Here is a 20202-nt window from a genome sequence, read left to right as displayed (position 1 = left end):
GGGGGTCCATGGGACCAGAGGCTTCGGGTCCCTGCAGAGAATTCTGCAATTGCTTCAGCATGACCAGCTGGTTTCCCCTCTGTCCTTAGGTTATCTGAAGTACATCAAACCCTCTTCTATGAGAGTGCTTCAGACGGGCCCCACAGTAAGAACAGGACCCTGTGGAGGCACACACAATACATTTCCAAGTACTGTGACTTCTTATGCAAACTGATGCATCTTAACCGTGTTTCCAACACACTGCAGATATCTGGAAAACGTCTGTTGTCCCTGGGCAGTTATGTCAGAAACAGAGTAAGCATCCTCAGAGACATGTTACAGGCAGCTGGACTGCACAGCTCTATTGTCACAGCCTGCAGGCAGATCTGACACTGTACTGTGATTTATTCATGAAGTGGGCATACTATATAACCTTATCTTCCTTAGTCTTCAATTCCTTTTGTAAAGTGGAATTCTGCTGTCTAACTTGTTACCTCTAACTTGTATATAGAAGATCTTCACTTTATTTTACTATGATAAGTAGCTATAACACTATAAACATAATTTAGTAATTATTCAAACGCCCAAGGAAGGGAAATTCCTACACTGATATTCTTACACTATTTCTTGGCTTGTGTTCTTCTCTGCTATTGTCTCTCTGCATCAGTTCAGCCTACTGCACTTGCTGTATACAGCAAGGGTCTTTATCGAACTTTCTTATTGAGAATGCTGCTTGGGTTAGAGTTATGACAAATCACCATGTAGACAATCCTAAGGGAACACTCCTAAGATATTCTCTATCCTGCAAAAGAAAGAAAAACAAACAAACTCGTTGTTTTCATCTTCTTTTTCTGCTTCATTTAAATAGAGTCATAAATAGAATCAGGAAGCAAACGTCCTCTGTGGTGGTTGCAGGGAAATACACCAAGAGGGCAGTGTATTTATATAAAGAGAGGGTGTATTAATCCCTCAGGGACTAAAGTAGTACCTACCCCATCATTTGGTGCAGAAGGAAACACTGAGGTTGCTGCTGCTTCTTGCAATGGCAGCTTTGTGAGACAGTTTCACTCTCTCCCTTAATTTTAATTTATTTTCCACTTACTATCATTCTTTAAGCAGTGTGTGCTAAAAGTTAGACATGCTGCTAAGGCAACCTCATTCATACTCAGCAACCCACAACTGCCTATGAATAGACACAATGGTCAAAACCCATCTCTGTCTGCTACATAAGCCCTGTGTGTTTACAAAGGAGCATTCCAAGGCTCTGGGGAACTTGACCCAAAGGGCAAAGGAGCTTCCCCCTTGCAGTAGCCTTGACTTTAGGTCAAAACAATTTCTTGGAAAATGACTCAAATTTCCGTGTGGCTCAATTTTCTAAAAAACTCCTCATTTTTATTGTTTGATTCCACCCCCCAAAAAAACAGCCAAAACTTAAGGTTCTGATAGGAAGAAAGTGTTAATTAGTACAGCAAACTCATGAAGGATTGTGACAGCATCCTTTTTCAGTTTTTAAATGAATTTGACGTTTTGCTTTGAGTGTTCGGTATCCACAGATAAGACTCAGACTTGCATATTTTTTTTTGAGTCAGAGTAATCAAGATCCTGTACTTTTAAAATTATTTATCAACTAAGTCACTTGGATTATATTAGCCAAATTATAAAATGATTCCATTTTATTTTCACAACGAATTGTTTCAAAACAAAAACATATATATGTATATATTAAAATGAAAAAGTCTTCATGTCGGTTGAGTATTTGGAAGTGACACATAAGGAAGGTCGTCTGTGGTCCAAACACTCAATTGCACTCAATAAATACACTCTCTTTTCAGCTCTACTTTCGTCTTCTATCGTATGTCACAGGATGTCCATGCTATGGCCTTTCGTCTTCTCATTTCTAATATCCACAAAGGTGTTCTTAACCATCTTCAGAGCTGAACTGAATGGTCATTTAATCAGCATCCTAATTGACACCACTGTAGATAAAATTAAGAGAAACTTTCTCAACCAGAGCTTAGGTTCCCTGAAAACTCACAAGCATGACGGAAGATAGTCTCAATTCTGTACTGTAATATCAAATTTATACACCCAGGGTATATTTTATACCTATTGCTATGAACTTCTTCTGTTACACATTTTTAAAGACAGTGCTTCCCATGAGATGTTTGCTTATTTGACTATTTTATAGAATTTATTCTGAATGACCCATGGATTCATTATTTTCTCCCATTTCTAAATATATTTGATGTTCAAATATTTTTTATCATAATTTGAACTAAAGCATGGTTACCATGTGCTTGGCTATTTTCTCTCCTCTACGATGTAACATAGCTAAAGGACCCCACCAAGGCACCAGCCATCCCCACTATCATGATCATGAACTACATAGGCCTTTCTACAAAGAGCCTGTCCTAGCCCTGGGTATTTTATTATAGGAACACCAAGCAATCTAAAATATAGCCAGCACACCAACAACTAGTTATAGCACTATTATCAGACCCTGATTATTAATTAACTATATACATTTGTATAAATCTTATTTAAATATTGATGTGTACTATCCAAGTTTTAAAAGTGCAAAATTATTCAATATAATAGACAAAATAAAACCTTCTATTCCTGTATTTACACTATTTTCCCATCATCCTATCAATGACATGGACTAAACTCTGAATATATTCCATGTACATTTACTCTATAACTTCTTAATCCTCCAACTAACCATTTGGAATTGGCAGTTTGGAGATTTTGTGTATCCTATAGCCCAGGTGACAGTCATGGCGTGGTAGGCTAGTATAACCTATAACCGGTGGATGATGAGGCGGAGGAATGGGGTGGGTTTCCTCCAGTCCCTGAGACAAGAAGGGGCAGGTATTTTGTTCTACCAGTGATCATTCACAGCCTTACCTCTAAGGGTAGTTCCAACCTGTGGAAGGAATCACAGATGGATAATTGCTGCTTGTCTGCTAGGTTTAACCTACTGTTTGTCTTTGAAAAGTTTACTACCCACACATGCATTTCAAAGGATACTAGTAATGGCCACTGAAAAAATCTGGGAACCTAAGCAACTTATTCCATATTGTTTTGATGTAATTATTAAATATAATATTTAGCTCTAAAATGGAGGCTATTAATGAACAGAAGCTTTTTGGAAAAACAGGGATGCATGATATATCCTTTTCCTCTGAAATTTATTGGTACAGAAAGGGATCAATTCTTTTTATTCATTCAGATGAGGTGCATTTCTTCGTGCATTCCCATGCCTCTACAGAATCCTTACACAAGTCATTTGATGTTCATACATGACACGGGATATGTCCAGCTGAAGGATGTATCCTCATGGTTAGGGTCAAGGATACCTTCTGTTCTCTGAATGGCTCTGGTGGTCTTTCAACAATGTTTCTCTGTGCTGATCAAGACATAGCAGCCTCTACACTACAGGAAGGTGGTATTTGTACTTTCGTAGTTATATATGTGATTAACATCATCCACACCCTCCCATTGTGCTGCTCACTGGTGGAACTTATTAGACCAATAGATAAGACCAGCTGGCTCTATCTATATTCTGAGGATCCACAGAATTGCAGTGGGGACTCCTCAGGGCTAAGATGCTTTCTCGATGGAGATATGAGTGGATACAGTGAAAGAGCAGGGACTTATGTGTGCAATAATGTCCAAGCACTACTGACAGTGACCTGGGAAACTGGCAAGTGCATAGACATCACGCAAGGTTCTATGTGTCATGAATGCATGAAACTGAACAGTCAGATTCAAGTTCCATGGGATTAGAGAAGCCTCCTCAGGATGCTCACCCACACTGACTGCTTTCTGTCCTCTTATGTCACACCATACTTCCACCTCTTAGTCATCCAGGAACACACTGGCTCCTTTTCTGCACATCTGAAGTTATCTTTTAAGTCACCCATCTGTCAATGGGCATGTCACACAGATACCAGCACTCGTCCTATTTCCAGGAAGCTAGAGTATAGAGACAGTAAGGAATTTGTCTGTGTTGACAAGTATGTGCCAATGGACTTAAACCAGCACTAGCAACTGGTAAGAATGTGTCACTCGGTAGAAGAAGTGTCATATGTTTGGGGAGGCATTTTTTACATTTTATTTATTTATTTATGTATTTATTTATTTTACATCCCAGCTGCAGTTTCTCCTCCCTTCTCTCCTCCTAGTCTCTCTCCACAGCCCTGCTCTGTTCCCACCCAATACACACTTCCTTTTCTGTTTAGGAAAGAGCAGGTCTCCCATGAGTATCAACAAAACATGACATATCAAATTGCATAAGACTAAGCACCTCCCCATGTATTAAGGCTGGACAAGGCAACCCAGTATGAGGAGTAGGGTTCCAAAAGCCAGCAAAGGAGTCGGAGACAGCCCCTGCTCCTGCTGTTAGGAGTCCCACAAAAGGACCAAGCTACACAACTGTAACATATATGCAGGTGGTCTTTTTTAAAAGTATCCATTCATCCGGTATTTGTTCTTTCTGCCATTTGTTCTCTGTGTGTCTATGGGTTTCTGTTCTCTCTACTTTTTATACAACGCATCATTTTGAGAAACGGGCTCCTGCTAGGTGTTCCTCCCTCGTATTTCCTCTGGGATTTTCTTGTGCAGCATTCATAAGAATGTGTACTATTTGATGCCTTTTGAAAATATTTTCGAGGAATGTTTCATTCCATTTTCATCTAAGAAAAAACTGACAGGTAATCGGTGACTTTTAGATCAATAGATGAAAATTTAGATAAAATGTAAAATAAAACTCCTAAGGCATATGAACTCCATAGACCTGCACATTCTGGAAACACTAATCTTTATAGTAGCCAACATTTTACTCACTTGCTACACTGCAAAATTATGTCAAATAAGGTACACCAATTTTACAGTTTTAAAAGTGACATCTACCTATATAGCAATGCACACAAAACCTTTAGTAGTAGTTGCATTTTGAGGAAAGCAAGGGTATAGCTCTGAATAACAGTCATCTACAGAGTTGAGGGGAAGAGGGTGCTGCTCTGGTCCTGTCATGGATGAGCTTTGGGTGTACAATAACTTACTTGGATTGCTATGACAGAGTACATGAGAGCTTTGTGTGTACATTAACTTACTTGGATTGCTGCAACAGAAAACATGAGGTGAGTGATTTTACAAAGTAAAGAAGGTATTTGGCTCACAATTCCCACGACTGGATGATTCAAATAGCATGGTACCAGCATTTTGGTGAGCTTCCTCTGGTAATATTACAACATTACAGAGACACAGAAAAGGAAACTGACATTTGCAAGAGGGGCCAGGCAGGCAGGGTGCTCTCACTTCATAACACCCTTCTAGGAGCAAACACTCCATTCTGCAAGACCAACACTAATCCCTTCCTTGGGTATGATGCCTGACATCATTACAGCTCACTACCCTCGCTTCCACACAAGCACCTGAGGACCAGAACCTGAACCCAGAGGACTCAGAGAATCGTCACAGCAGTGAACATGATGACCTTTACCCTGTGAGTCTTAGTCGCAGTTCTGGAAACCAAAACTCACATAATCTTGACCCTGACTCAAGGCAGGAACTGAAGCAGAAACCATGGAAGAATGCCGCTTACTCACTTAGTCAGCCTGCTTTCTTACACAGCTGAGGACTAAAAACCCAAGCATGGCACCACCTCCAGTGGGCTGGACCCTCCCATATCAACCATTCATCAGAAAATGCTCCATAGCCATGCCTACAGGCCGGTCTTGTGGGTAGAGCTTCTCAGTTAAGATCCTCTCTTTTAAGACATGCCTCCTTTGTATAATGTTGACAAAAACCAATCAGGAAAGAACTTTATCACTTATGTAAATTACCTGGTACAGTAATTAACACGAACCCCTTCGCTTCAAGTAGGCAAAAAGACAAAAGATGAGCAGCCTTTTGTCTAGCTTAAAGAATACTGGGGTGAGTTTAGGTTTCTTAAGAAAGGCTGTTCTGGAACAAGTCTGTTCATGTTGCCCCAATGCTCTGAGAGATTGTCTAGCAGCTGGATGTGCATCCCGCTGGCTTTATTTACACATCTCAGATTGAACCAGGGGATGTGGTGATAACAGTTTAGCAGACACAACATCGCATCTGCTGCTGACACCACACTGCCTGGGAAGAGTAAGAGTGATTCATTCAGAAAGACAGGCAGCGGCTGCATGCCTCGAGTCCTTTCACCAGAGAGGCTCCCGGTTCATACAGAGAACTGTGTTTAGAAAAATAGTGATGACCGCTGGCGTGACTGCACAAATGAACAAGATGATTGCAACTGACCACATAGCCACAGCAGGTCTTCTTTATGATTATAAACCTGTAAAAGGATAGAGGCCTAAGTGAAATCCTCATGACTGAGGGGCTACTCGATGTGCAAGCACCTGTCAGCAATAGCAGGCGGAGCAGGAAAAACAAAAAATGAAGATTTCAAATCCAGAATCCAATTTTACCAGGTTTCTTTTTGTTAGATGTGGGCACGTGATATGTGTGTCTGTGTGCCTGTTGGCACATCTGTGTATGTGGGTGAGGGGTGCGTATGGAAGCAGAGGCCAGGGGGTGATATCATTGTCTTTGTCATTCTCTACTTTATGTATTAGGCAGGCTTTCTTAATTGAGCCCAGGGCTTGCTGTTTTACTAGTTTAGGTGGCCAGCTTGTTCTTGGGATCCAGTTTCAACCTCCCATGTGCTAGTATTACAAGTGGGCTGCTGTACCTTTTAGTTGCTTGTGTGGGTGCTGGGGATGTGAACTCAGGTCCTCCTGTTTGAGTACCCAGTGACAGTGGCCGCTTTTACCCATTGTTCCAGCACACCAGTTCCTGCTTCCATTGGTTTAATGCACTGGAAGAATGAGTGACGTTGACAGGAAGACAAAAACAGGACAAGGGCCAACTCTTAACTTAAAGGTGCTTATCATGTAAAGATGAATGCAAAATCACCATCTTTCAATTGTGCATTTGTTTATAGAGCACCAGGAGGTTTGAGTCTTTGGCTGAGTCTTAAAGAGAGTCAAAAGAAGGATCAATAATGTGCCTGTGGCATAACATAGCTGCTCGCTCTTTTAAAGCAAACAAAACACAAGGCATGTATCAGGCGAGCTTTCCTTCCTTAAGGCCTTGTTGCCTACCCTGTGTCTCTAGTGAACACAGCTCCATAGGTGCAATAAAGGAGCTTTGAGCCTCTGGGAGAGAATTAACACCATCAAAATGAATTTATAACTGAGGATTAATTATATAATCAGTGTGTTACTTTAAATCTTTCCTGCTTGTTCTGGTTTAGAAAATCACTCATTTCTCTATTAATTATCTAAGCAAAACCAGGGAGATATTCCTGAAAATTGACCCTGTCAGAAAAAATATTTTTGACATGCTTAAAAATTGAGTGGTGTTTGTCAAAGAATGCTTACAAGTCCCCAAAGGATCAAGGCAAAATTTTCATCTCAAGATCCTCCCAGTAATGCCAGCCACCCAGATGAAAGATGTAAAACTGGAACTTTAGACAAGGGGAATGGATTGCTTCTTTTAATTCATTGAATATTAGAAGCCTGTAACTTGAAAATTTGAATGATCAACATCAGAAATTGATTGAGTGGCATTTAACATGAAAAAAACTTAATATCTGTGCTAATGAGGATGAAGAAACAGTATTTCTGCTACATGAGATTAAAAATTGTTCCTTGCGAACCCTAGCTTTACGAACTAGGAATGGACTTCAGGATTTAGCCCCACGAGGCACGTTCATGTGCACAGGTAGAGTCAATATCATGGTGCATGCTATTAAAACTGGAGGCTTGGGTAGAAACTCATGGGAAAGCTTGCCTGGAGCACACAGCTGTGAAAACCAAAAAGATCCTGTCTTTCCAAGTAGAAGGGAAGGACCAACATCCAAGGATGTTCTCTGATGTTTATAAGTGTATTATGGTGAGATATCCACAGTCGTACTTATAAACATGCATGTACAAAGACGGCATTAGATTTATTTATTTTTATTTTATATGTATTGTGTTTTCACCCACATGTATTACTGTGCACCACACTAGAATCCTCTGCAGTGGAGTTACAGGCATTGCAAGCTGTCGCTTGGACTCTGGGATTGATCCCACTGGGTCCTCTGGAAGAGTAGCTGGTGCTCTTAACCACTGAGCCATCTTTCCAGCCTCAAAGATTATGTTTTAATAGGAGGAGGAGGAGGAGGAGGAGGAGGAGGAGGAGGCAACGTATGCTCTTTCTGAAAAGTACTTTGTCTCAAGTATATTTTTCTCTTTGAGAAATGAATACAAAACTGTTCAAGTTTTGAATCAATGCTGATTCTAAGCATCTTTATTCTGCTTTAACCATCTGATCTTCACAAAGAATTCTACCCTGGTGTTACCAACATGTGCTTTTGCCTTGAAACAGAAGTCTTGTCTGGTGTCAAATGAAAGGGTGAGAACAGGAAAGCACACAATCCAAAACATCCTGAGAAAGATACTGGAAACATACAACTGAAAAGGTGGCAGCAGTCCATAATTTTGGCGACTCAAAGGCTGGGTGGACTGATTCCATTATCACTTCCCTGGGCCAGCTGACAAATAGATGCTGCCACAAGGTAAGGAGGACCCATGGCTTCTGTAGTCGGGGCTACTGCAGACAGATGCACAGTAAGTGATGGCTTTGTTGCATGGATCCTTTACCCTCCTCCTAGTTAAGAGAGGGAGGGGACTAGTGGGTAAGATATTCATCTGATTAAGAACAGTAAAAGGCAGAGCTAGGAATATGACTCAGTCAGTAAAGCACCTGTCATCCTAGTGTAAGAATGTTGGTTTGGGTCCCCAGAAATAAACCTAAAAGGCTAGATATGACAGCACTCATCTGGAAAGGAGTTAGTGGGGTGAAACAGGCAGATGGATCCCTGAAGCTCATTGGCTGGCTCACCTAGTTGAATTGATAAGCTTCAAGTTCAGTAAGAAACCTTGTCTCAGAAAATAAAAGATGAAGAGTGGGTAGAAAAGACATCTGACCTTGACCCCTGGCCTCCACACTCCTGTGTGCACATATCCACAATAGTAAGTACATACAACACATATACACATATTAAAAAAGCTAAAGGTAATTCTTATATTACTTGACCCAAACATCAGCTCCTATAAGCAGGCCTGATTCCCTTAACGTTTCCTCCCAACTGCCTCAACTATTTCCTAACTTTGTGCAAGGGTGACTCATCCAATATTGTGGTTCTCATGGGAGCACCTGTGTGGCCATGGCATTTATATTCACAGGAATTCTGCTACAGAGAAAAAAAATAAGCAAATGCTGCTGCTGTTGCTACAGTGTGGAATGAATGAATGAATGAATGAATGAATGAATGGCATGCTTGTTTCTAAAGAATGTAACACAGTTTACAAATAAGATTTAGGCCAGAGGATCTGGATTTGAATCCCACTGTGAATTTGACAGAGAAATCTCAGATGCATTAATTTCTCTTAAATGAGGTTTGTTAATTAATGCATAGGGAAATTAATAGCTAGTGGTATATTCTGAGTGTTGAATGAGTTAAAGGACATAAAAGCCCACAATGCCTGAACATTATAAAGTTACTAATATTTACATGAGTTTGAATACTTAAATGTCTTACCAGCTTGTTTTAAATTAATACTGTTAAAGTCATTCTTCATGCAGTATTTACTTTTCCAGTAGGAAAAATATGATAACTCTGTTTTCTATCAATTGTTTTATAAACCGTCAATTAACTTATAAACTGTCTAAGATGTATCTTGTAAACTTTGTGGATAGTTGGGACACAGGGTGAGGGTGGGCCACATTGAAACAGCAGGTTTCATTGGGAAAGACAAAGGCAACCATTAGTAGCTCCCCACCCTCAAAAATGAGTAGCAAACGTTGATCTCTCTAAGCTCTGAGGGTTAGTTTCAAATTCATGTCAACACAGCCAGCCTCAAAACTATTAAAAACAATAAACAAAACCACAACTAATAAATGGAGAAAATATTTTTAGGGAGTGGAGGCAGGAATGGCAGAGATAGGCTAGAAACAGGAGGGGAGAGAAGGGTACTGGAATGCATAGTTTGCTCGTGTAAGATTGGGAAAACAAAACTTACTAATAAGACAAATGGCCAGTGGATAACCAGGATACAATGGCCAGTTTATTCTACTACCTTAGCTTCATGGAATGATTTTAGACAGTGGGAAAGTAAACAGCTTGATGTAGCACCAGCTACTGAAGAAGCAGAGCCTTGGACTCTAAGCTTTTAAATAGTAGTGCTACCTAATAGCAGCATAGAAGACTTGTGGAATTTACAGCCTGGCATGTCTTGCTTCATATTGTTTGAAAGCACATACCAAGAAACCCACTTACAGTGCATGTTTTAAAACATCTTCAAGTACAAGGACACTGCTCAGTGTCATAACAAGCAAGATATCCAAATAATGCTCCAAGGACCAGGTTGAGAACACTTTGGGGTTACTTCTGAAGTTTGAAATGAAGTCCCAACCCTTTGAATAATGGAGACTGGATTTTCAAAAAAGGAAATGTACATGAGATAACATGTTAAGCGAGTCTATGAACTCAGAAATTTGCCCTCTTGTGATTCAAAACATCCATACACTGGTCATTAAGAGTTGGCTGCAACCCATTCTCCTACTAAAACCTTGAAAGTAACACAGTGTCATAGGAACCCTATCCAGAAAACCACTGCATCAAAAAAAAAAAAATTAAATCCAATTATCAGAGCTTAAATCAGAATGACCATTTACATTACTGCCCTGGAAATTTCCATGATCAGGTTCTCTGCACCATGTCCTCCATATAGGTTGTGCTTGTTCTGAAGTTGTGTACGCATATGTGCACACATGATTACATATCAAAAGCTAACTGTTCAAAGAAGCTTGCTGGAGCTTTTCTTTTCTTAACAATGCCATACTCTGGCATTAATAACAGGCATTGTGTCCTATAATTAACAGAAATCATTGCTTGACCTACATAGTGTGTGTGTGTGTGTGTGTGTGTGTGTGTGTGTGTGTGTGTGTGTGTGTATGTGTGTGTGGGGGGGGACACACACACACATACACACAAAAGAGCTGCTGTTGCTATTTATTTTCTTAAGAAGACACAAACAGCAATAAGCAAAAATCCTCCTTCTGATAGACTGAGATTGTCAGACACTCCATGGCCAATAGTATTCTTAGGTTAAGGGAACAGAAGATTGACCTTTTTAGGAATTAACCTTGGTAGCTTTGGGCACCTCACCAAAGTACTCTGCAAGAAACTTCCAAATGCATGCCACGGGTGCAGGTCAGTTTGGAAGCTGGAAAGGCATCTTAAAAGTTGACTGTGACAACTTAAGACAATGATGGCATTCTATGTTTTTAAACAGTTATTTTCTAATGTGTGTGTGTGTGTGTGTGTGTGTGTGTGTGTGTGTCTGAGTGTATGTATGCACATCACATGCATGTAAGTACCCACAGAGACCATAAGAGGGCAGTAGATCCCCTGGAACTGGACTTATATATGTACCACCTGATGTGGGGGCTGGAAACTGAACTCAGGACCCCTGGAAGAGCAGTGAATGGTTTTTACCATTGGGGCATCTCTTGTGACTCAGTGTGCTAAGTTTTCTAAGTGGGAATAGTACAAGTAATGCTCATTTATCCTTGTTCATTACAGAATGCCCCTCAATGGAATGCTTAAACATTTCTCGTTTAAAGAAACATACCCGTTATCTTTATTTTATCCATAACTCATATAAAGGGATGGATTTCTTTTCTCGAAAACACTGACCGGCATCTGTGATGTCATCAATGACCTTGAAAGAAGCCATTCAAGTCCCCTGGCAGTCTAGTTCTACAAAAACTAATCTACACTGTGACCATCAGAGGAAGCTTTCTTCTGATAGCTAGAAACAAGTTTTTTTTTTTATTTTTATTACATTCTATTATGCTTCCTTCTTCCTGATGCTAATAGTATATGCTGGAATAGTCTATGTAAGTGACCATTGGAATGGCACAAGAAAGAAACTCTCTGGAAAGTATTTATACCTTCAGCAATGAAAACAAGATATTATTGTCTTACATGACCTTTCATAAGTATGGGGTACAGCATTTTACACAATCGTTTCTTGGTTCATGCTTCAATTACTGACCTTTACTGTGTAGAAAATTAATGCAATTTTCATTGTAGTCCATCCGTACAAATAAGGTCCACATGGAAGATTCCACATAGGAAATCTAATAAAAATAGAAAATGCTAACTGATTGTTGTTGGCTGAACTCAGCCATTATCTGTTTGTTATGGGGGTCCCTAGAAAACTAGACTTGCAACAAGCAATTTCTTACATGGACCATCTGGTATAAGAAATAAGGATTTTTCTTTCTTCAAAGTTTAGTCTGTACGCTTCATTCCTTAAAAGCCCCAAATCTAGTTACCTGAAAGATGTATGTGCTATTACAACAGAAAAGAAGGCAGAATTGTGGCATCCAGTCTGGTTTCTAACTCAGATGACTACAGTGTGCTGTTAACAATGATAAGGAACCAGAGGCTACAGTGATGTCATTTTATGACCATCTGTATTCCAGACAATAAAAGTATGACAGACCCCAGACCATGTTTGTCCTGGTCTATGAGTCAGAGAGAGGCAGAAGAGGGGAGTGCATTCACCCCCTGAAGAAGCTGGGCCAAGGGGCCCGGGCAGCCTTTCATCTTCTGTCATCTGTGATGATGTTTTCTGGGAAGGGGAACTGGAGATAAAGGCATGTCACTCTCAAGATAGATGGGTGGGGTAGAGAGTAGCTTCCCTCCCTTCCACTTTTGCTGGGAATGGCTGTGTGTTTATAATTTGTAAATGAATCCTCTTGGATCAGGTATGTTACAAATCCCAGAAGCTTGTTCTGTCACGTCCAACACACAGCAGAAGCCATGGGGATCATTCAACAATCCTCTGTGGTGGGGAGTGACCCTGTCAGTGCCTGGCCAGGTCTCAGACAAGCACATCATGGTACTGGGGTCCTGTCCACAGAGAGGAAACGATGCATTAGAACATGTGGGATATACCCTCATAATGTTGAACTTGAAGCTTAAGAATTCTAGTTTAGCAAATCCACAACAGAAGTGTGCTGGCTAGTTTTATGTCAGCTTGACACAAGCTAGAGTCATTTGGGAAAAGGGAACTTCAATTGAGAAAATGCCCCTAGCAGACTGGCCGGTGGGTAAGTCTATAGGACATTTTTCTTGATTGATAATGGATATAGAAGGGTTCATCTAACTGAGTGGGGTTCTACCCCTGGGCTGGTAGTCCTAGGTGCTATAAGAAAGCAAGCTGAATAAGCCCTTAGGAACAAGCTAGTAAGCAGCACCCCTCCATGACCTCTGCATCAGTTCCTGCCTCTAGGTTCCCGCTCTGCTTGAATTTCATGCCCTGATTTTTTTCCTCAGTGATAGACTGTGCTGTGAAAGAGTAAATTGAAATAAACCCTCGCCTCCCCAAGTTGCTTTAGGTCATGGTGTTTTGTCGTAGCCATAGAAACCCTTAGACAAGTAGCAAGAGTGACATGATATGGGCGGAGACTAAAAATACGCCAGGCTCTCTAGCAACAGAAAGATATGTTTATCAAAAAGATCATAGATAGCTTTTTTTTTTCATTTTAGGTTTTTTTCTTTAGAAACTATATAAAAATATAAAACTATGGAAACAAAGCACCATGGTTATGACCAAACTAGGAATGGAATACCTTAATAGCAATGTCTCAGAAATGAATATACCCTGAAGTGAGTGAGGACAGCCCCACTGCCAACCCTCCGCACATGGGACAAGTTGATAGCACTATTGTGTGTTGGTCCTCACTAGGTCCTGGCCCTTCTCTGTGGATGCCACTTTTAGATGCTTTCTGTGGTCATCCTTGCCCAGAAAGATTTGAAACATAGCACATATTGCTCCATCTCCAGAACTCCAGGTTCTCTCTGGAACCACATTCTGGGTTAGGCTCTAGATTGGAATGTGCTGCCTGAAAGGCTGTTTAAGAGTGTATAAGAGCCATTCTCTTGATCCCTGTAGCTGTGGCTGCTTGCAAGAGACCCTTAAGAGCGGGCCCATTAACTGCTAACATTCACCTATAGAAGGAAGTAGTGAAGAGGGTCACTGGACCCTCACTCGGGGGTTCTAGCCACTCCCCCCACCACACCTCCAAGTCAGCTATATGTGATTGTGCTCTAATTTCACACAGTCTCGTGATCTCTGGAGATCTCAGAGTGCATAGACTGTGGAAGGTTAGCCGCAGGGGGACTTCACCCATGCAGCTTTGGGGGAAGTTGTCATTTATGCTTGGGTGAGACTTTTCAGTGGTACAGCTGCTTTGGGGGTCACCCATGTTCCCGTAGTACTCCCTCACCCATGTTCTATAATAAGCTCCATAAACCCATTGGGGTCACAGGTTTGCCCATGGTGAAAGTGTGCCTTGGTTTTTCCATTGTGCCCTATCACGGGTGAGAAGCCGTGTTTATATCTGCCTGGTGGAAGAGATCATATGATATTTTTTCATCCAGTGTTTTATGTGTTTTGTTTATGATTGTTTGACATAGTATTTCACTCTATACCCCAGGCTGTTCTTAAACTCACAGTAATCCTCCTGCCTCAGCCTCACAAGCACTAGTAGTACACTTATGAGGCATGATGAACAGGTCCATTTCCTCCTGTCGGAAGCTTTTCGTTAGGTGCTATGTTGAAGATCTTCTGTCACAACTGTCCCTAGGGGGTAAGTGTGGTCCTCTTTCAAGGGTGGCACATTTAAACAGATTTGGATGAATCGAAATTTGCCTCACTTTTAAGCTTTGGTTTTTAAAAAGATTTAAATTTCGCCTGGTGTGATATTGTGATATAATAAGAAATACATATTTTGTCTTGGTTCCTGGCTGGTGGCCAGAGCTCTCAAAGCGTTTGTGTTTTGCTAAGTGATAAGAGCAGCGGGAGTATATTCCATTATATTTGGTTTTGTCTTTAGTTCCTGAAACAGGTCCAGATCCACGAGGGTGGAAGGAGTACTGGCTGCTGCGCAGAACAAGCCCTGTTCGGACACACCTGAGTTTAAGTTGAGTATGGCGTCTTCAATAAACAGGGGCAGCTTCCTGCCATGCATCTGATGATAGGGCTCAAATTTGAAGGTGTACCCCACTCCCAAGCTACCCTCCAAATGAAGAGACAGGCTCCTCTATCACCAGTGGTCACTAACTTACGTAATCAATCTTGTAGTGATAGAGAACCCTCCATGCACAGAATAATAGAAACACAAACAGCGTCAGGAGCACTCTGTGTAGACTAATGTAAGGAATTCCTGGGCCCAGGGTAAGCGCAGAAGTCCCATGTTGCCCCAGGATTGGCCCTGTGCATCTCTTCTATTTGGTTGCTCCTAAACTGAATCATAAATAAGCCAGTGAAGGGAAGTATTTTCCCGAGTTTTGTGAACAAACCGAGAAACTTATTAAACCTCAGGGGTGGGTTATAGGAACTCCAACTTATACCTGGTCATCAGAACTATAAGGGGTCAGCCTTGCCAGGGGCCTCGGATAAGTTTAAAATAACTACTTGTAATTTTCTCTGGCAAAACATCTCTCCGTGCACTGAGATTGGTATTCACCTGCTATTCAATGGTTTGATCATTCTGAAACCACTCTAGTCAGTTCATCAATAATCATTAAAGAAGAAGTTTACATTGCTATCACCTCTATTCTGGAAAGAAACAGATATATTTTGTTAAATATACGTGCTTTTTTCCATCATGTCTTTAATAATGATCACCTTCAGACAACAGATAAGACTCACTCTGTAACACACTCATTTGCTTCAAATGGGCAGAACCATCTGGTCCCCTCAATTAACTGTAAGGCTCCAGTGTCACAGAACCAGTCTTGGAATTAATGTCTGTTCAGCAGGCATTTATATTGCACGCTTGCTCTTTGGGTCCTCCTGTCCGCCCTTTCCTCTCCCACAAGCCACTCCACACCACCGCCACAGCCCCACACAAGGCCAGGTTTGAGGGACTGGAAGTCCATTAAACTCAAAGCCTCTCATGGTACTTCACTTCTTTTTTTTTTTTTTTTTTCCATTTGGTTCCAGAAGGTTTGTCTGAAAGTGTAATGACAACAAAAGCAGCAGATTTGAGAGATTCTCCCAGGAGAAGGAAAAGGACAGCTGTACACAGACATATAGCAGAGAACTCTGCCAGCAACAGCTGGGAAAGTGACAGGCTCAGAAGTGGGTGACCACCCCACAGCGCGGACGTGAACCTGAAGCAGCAGCCACTTCCCTTGATTTGCTCTTGACTTCTCAGGCTTGCTTTCACCGATGGAAAGGACTATCTTGGCTTGCATCCTGATTCTTAAAAAAGTCCACTTCTTTGCTCATGTTTTGCCCTCTTTCCATCTGCTTTTTTAAAAATCTTGGGAAAAAACTGAATACCACACTATCCATCAAAACAAGGAACACATTATCATTAAAAAAATAATCATTGTGAGATATGAAAGGTAGTTGTTACTACTATGATGTATGTCAGAGGAAAAGTAAATATTGTAAGCATTCCATTTTAAATAAGCAAGGGGTTGATTTTTTTAAACCATAGTATTTTTATAATATTACATAATGCCCAAAAGCCAAAACAGACAGAACCTGGGGAAACAGGGTGGCCACCATTAAGGGTCTGTCATTAGTATACCACTCACCTTCTCCTCCTCTTCCTCTTCCTCCTCTATGTCTGTGCTCTCCTGAAAGGAAACCCCATAGCTTGTTAATCAAGTAAGCATCAACTGGGATTGTTCAATGCAAATGGAAACACACATTGTTAAGTTTTCTTTACAGAGCTGAAACATTAGCATGCTTTAAAACTCATTATATCCTCTTTTAAAAAATCATACTTTTAAAGTGCAGGGGCACTGTGGCAAGGTTGTAAACATTATGCACAGTCTACTTGGAACCATTAGGTATAAATAAAGCTATTGTGCAAGTAGTCTTTGACAGTATCCAGCTTCAAAGCTGCATAGCAGTTGATCCTTTCTGTAAATAGTTTTGTTCTTGTCTGGAAAATAAACCAAGTACTATGTTAAGGCTAATTACTAAACTCATAATTATGGGGACCACTTCTTTCTCTTTGCTGCCATGACTGAAACATTCTACAACAGAAAATGCACTAGTCTGAATAGAGTCATCACTAAGAATGTTACATTTTCTCCCTTGGGGTTGCAGGAACAGAGCAGGGAAGAAAACTGAAGGCTTTGATATTGACTAACAGGTGCATGACTTTAGAGCAAGTGCTGGATGGCATCTGTGTTGCTACTGGGTTTGTTCAGAGCCCTTTAGAAATCCCATCTGCTTAACAGGAACATTTCACATATATAAATGCAATGTCTAAAAGTGAACAGCGGTCAGATACATTGACACATGCCTTACTCCCAGCACCCGGGTGACAGAGGAAGAGGGATCTCCTTGAGTTTGAGGCTAGGCTCTACATAGCCAGTGCTCATGCTATATAATGAGATCTAATCTCAAAAGAAGAAAAAGAAGAGGAGGAGGAGGAGGAGGAGGAGGAGGAGGAGGAGGAGGAGGGGAAAATTACCATCAGTTGCTATAATCAGATGGGTTCAGGAGCTGGGGAAGAACACTCAGTATTAGAAAACCAGGGACCTTTTCAACTTGAAGACTTACCTTTCTGCTTAACACACACGAAGGTCAGACTTCCTGTTTAGTACCGTTCCACCAACTTAAAGCAATGTTCTGCATTCCAACTGCTAAAAGTAGTGACCGTGGAGTGACCAGAGTGCTGTACTCTATTCTATCAAATCTCCGAGCAGTCAAGAACGTAACTTCTCTCAGACTGGTGCTTCCTTCCCTCTGTTAATCCTCATGAGCTCCAGCTGTCAGTCTGAACTATACTCACTGACTGTATAGGGGATTAGCTTATTCATTCATGTCTCATATAAGCCAATAGACATGTAGGAATGCAGCAAAGAAAGGTTAGCAGGGGTAAACACATTACAGTTGGGAAAGTTAGATGTCATCATTTTGAGACATGATTTCTGCAGTTTGTCCCTGTGACTTTGGGCCCATCACTCTGCTGCTCCAAACGTTCCTCTCACAAGGTAATGATGAAATGAAAATGGAAGTTCTTGTCTCATTCACAGTTGTCTTATCAAGACTACATTAAGCAGTGAATTTAAATATGTTTTTGAAATCAAAAAGTTCTTAACAATGCAAATTTATATTCCTACCCGTAAAAAGATATTTATGCACATCTGTACACACATATGTAGTCACAGAAAATATATGCACTTCTGCACATAGGATAAAGAAGATCTCATACACATGGTGACAAAATAAAATCTGGCTAAATATTGCACCAATGTGAGTTGACAGCATTTACTAGTACAGATGTTTCCCTATTAGAGATGTTTTTCTAACTTATATAAAATCTGGTCCATAAATACACACAAACTTTAAGTCCATTTTTTGTTAGTTGGTTCTTCTAACTAAAAATGCTCATTTTTCTACATTTTTCTCCATCCTAAATGAAACTGGAAATTCTACCTATTCTTTCAAAGATGATTTTTTAAAATGAGAATATAAAAACCATATGACAATAGTTTGCATTTGAATCATGGAAAAACCTCATGTGTAGATGGTGACTTTAGAAAGAAATGTATTGGGCACCAAAATTTTAGAGCCTTGATTTTAAAACCCATTTCTTAAATCAGAAATGGCAAGATTTGTTCCTAAAGCTAGTTACTAATACAAGTTCCTGTTCACTGAGAAGAGAAAAATACCCTCTAGACTGGAATCAATGATAAGCGTCAGGAGGGACAGGGAAGAAGCAGGTACCAAGGATTTCCTTCAGAAGTGACCATGTGTCTTTCCACATAAAGGGCCTTTGAAGGCCAATAGAAGAAATCACATCATTTGGTAGTAGAGGTGGGGGGGATTACTCCCACCAATTTGCTAAGAACCCTGAAAGTTGGTAATCCCTGGATAAACCTCAAGAGGATCAGTGGCCTAACCCAGCTTTCCAGAGATTTTCCTCTAGTCTTTAAAAAGCAAGTCCTAGGAACTCTATCAGAAACCAGATAGATTTGTGGATTTCTAGGGAGGAAACAGCAGCAAAGATCCAGAGGCTTCCTCTTATATTGAGAACATCAGCTGAGATGTAAGACTATGAGTCAGCATAAAAGAAAGATTCCAGAATGCATGTGATAAAATACCTGGTTTTGAAACTGTGCTTGTATTTCATTCTTCATGCCTCAAACAGTTGACCGGGTCATGATTTAGTCATGGGACTAATGCTCCGCTGCTATCCTAGTCCTTACTGCGAAGTTGGAGAAACTCTGGGAATTTGCTTACCTGGCTGTCCTGGGTGCTGCTGGCCTTCCCTTTCATAGGTCTGAGGAAGTTGTACAGAAAGAGCAGCAACAATGCCAGAGGGATCATGTAGAGTTCAAAATTCCAGACAGTGACCAAAAACACCTGCCGGGAAAACAAGTAAGAGGCCCTGACTCTTAGATAAAACAGAGGGTGGGTGGGAATTTTATATTGCTAATAGTGAGACTAGATTTAGGGATTGCTCCAAAAGGGTGAGAGTACAAATGTGTGCAGCAACCATGGAAATCAGTGCAACAGTTCCTAAAATACCTAGAAATAGATCAACTGTATGACCAAGCTATACTGTTACTGACATATACACAAAGGACTATATTTCCTATTATAGAGACACATGTTCAACCATGTTCATAGCTACTCTATTCACAATAGATGAACCATGAAAATAATCTAGACATCGTTTAACTGGTGAACAGATAATGTGTGGTCTAAACACAATGGGATTTTATTCAGCTGCAAAGATAAATGAAGTTATGAAATGTGCAGGTGAATAAATGGAGCTAGAAAGTACACTAAGTGACATAGTGAGACCCACAAAGTCAAATGTTACATGCTCTCATATGAATCTTATGTCAAATCTTTAGATTTCTGTGTTTAACTTGGGGTACCAGGGACCTGGAAAGGGACCACTGGTTGAGGGTGTCGGGAAGATCTTAGGGAAGAGTGACTATTAGAACACAAGTAACATTAAGGGGGAAAGGGGCATAATAGGTAAGGAGGTTTAAGTGTGGAGAGGAATAGGAGGGGAGGGGAGAGGATCAGGTTGAGGGAAATTAATTAATACTGAGGATAGCTGCAAAATGATACCTAC

General features: G+C 40.7%; 1 protein-coding gene across 3 annotated transcripts in view; it reads right to left on the bottom strand.

Annotated features, from left to right (window-relative positions):
- The window catches only part of Mctp2 (multiple C2 and transmembrane domain containing 2), a 247018-nt gene that overhangs the window by 26107 nt on the left and 200709 nt on the right, over positions 1–20202 (bottom strand). For all 3 annotated transcript variants that reach the window (XM_052763048.1, XM_052763050.1, XM_052763051.1), the window contains 2 exons: positions 19356–19478; positions 16691–16732 (listed from right to left, as the gene is read on the bottom strand). In XM_052763048.1, the coding sequence (XP_052619008.1) occupies positions 16691–16732; positions 19356–19478 (165 nt within the window). The remainder of the gene's footprint in view (positions 1–16690; positions 16733–19355; positions 19479–20202) is intronic.

The sequence above is a fragment of the Peromyscus californicus genome, unplaced genomic scaffold (genome assembly GCF_007827085.1).
Source record: "Peromyscus californicus insignis strain IS unplaced genomic scaffold, ASM782708v3 Scaffold_4__1_contigs__length_199733344, whole genome shotgun sequence".
NCBI classification, from domain to species: Eukaryota; Metazoa; Chordata; class Mammalia; order Rodentia; family Cricetidae; genus Peromyscus; species Peromyscus californicus.
Note: the sequence above shows the minus strand (reverse complement) of the source record. Positions and strands in the feature narration are given on the sequence as shown.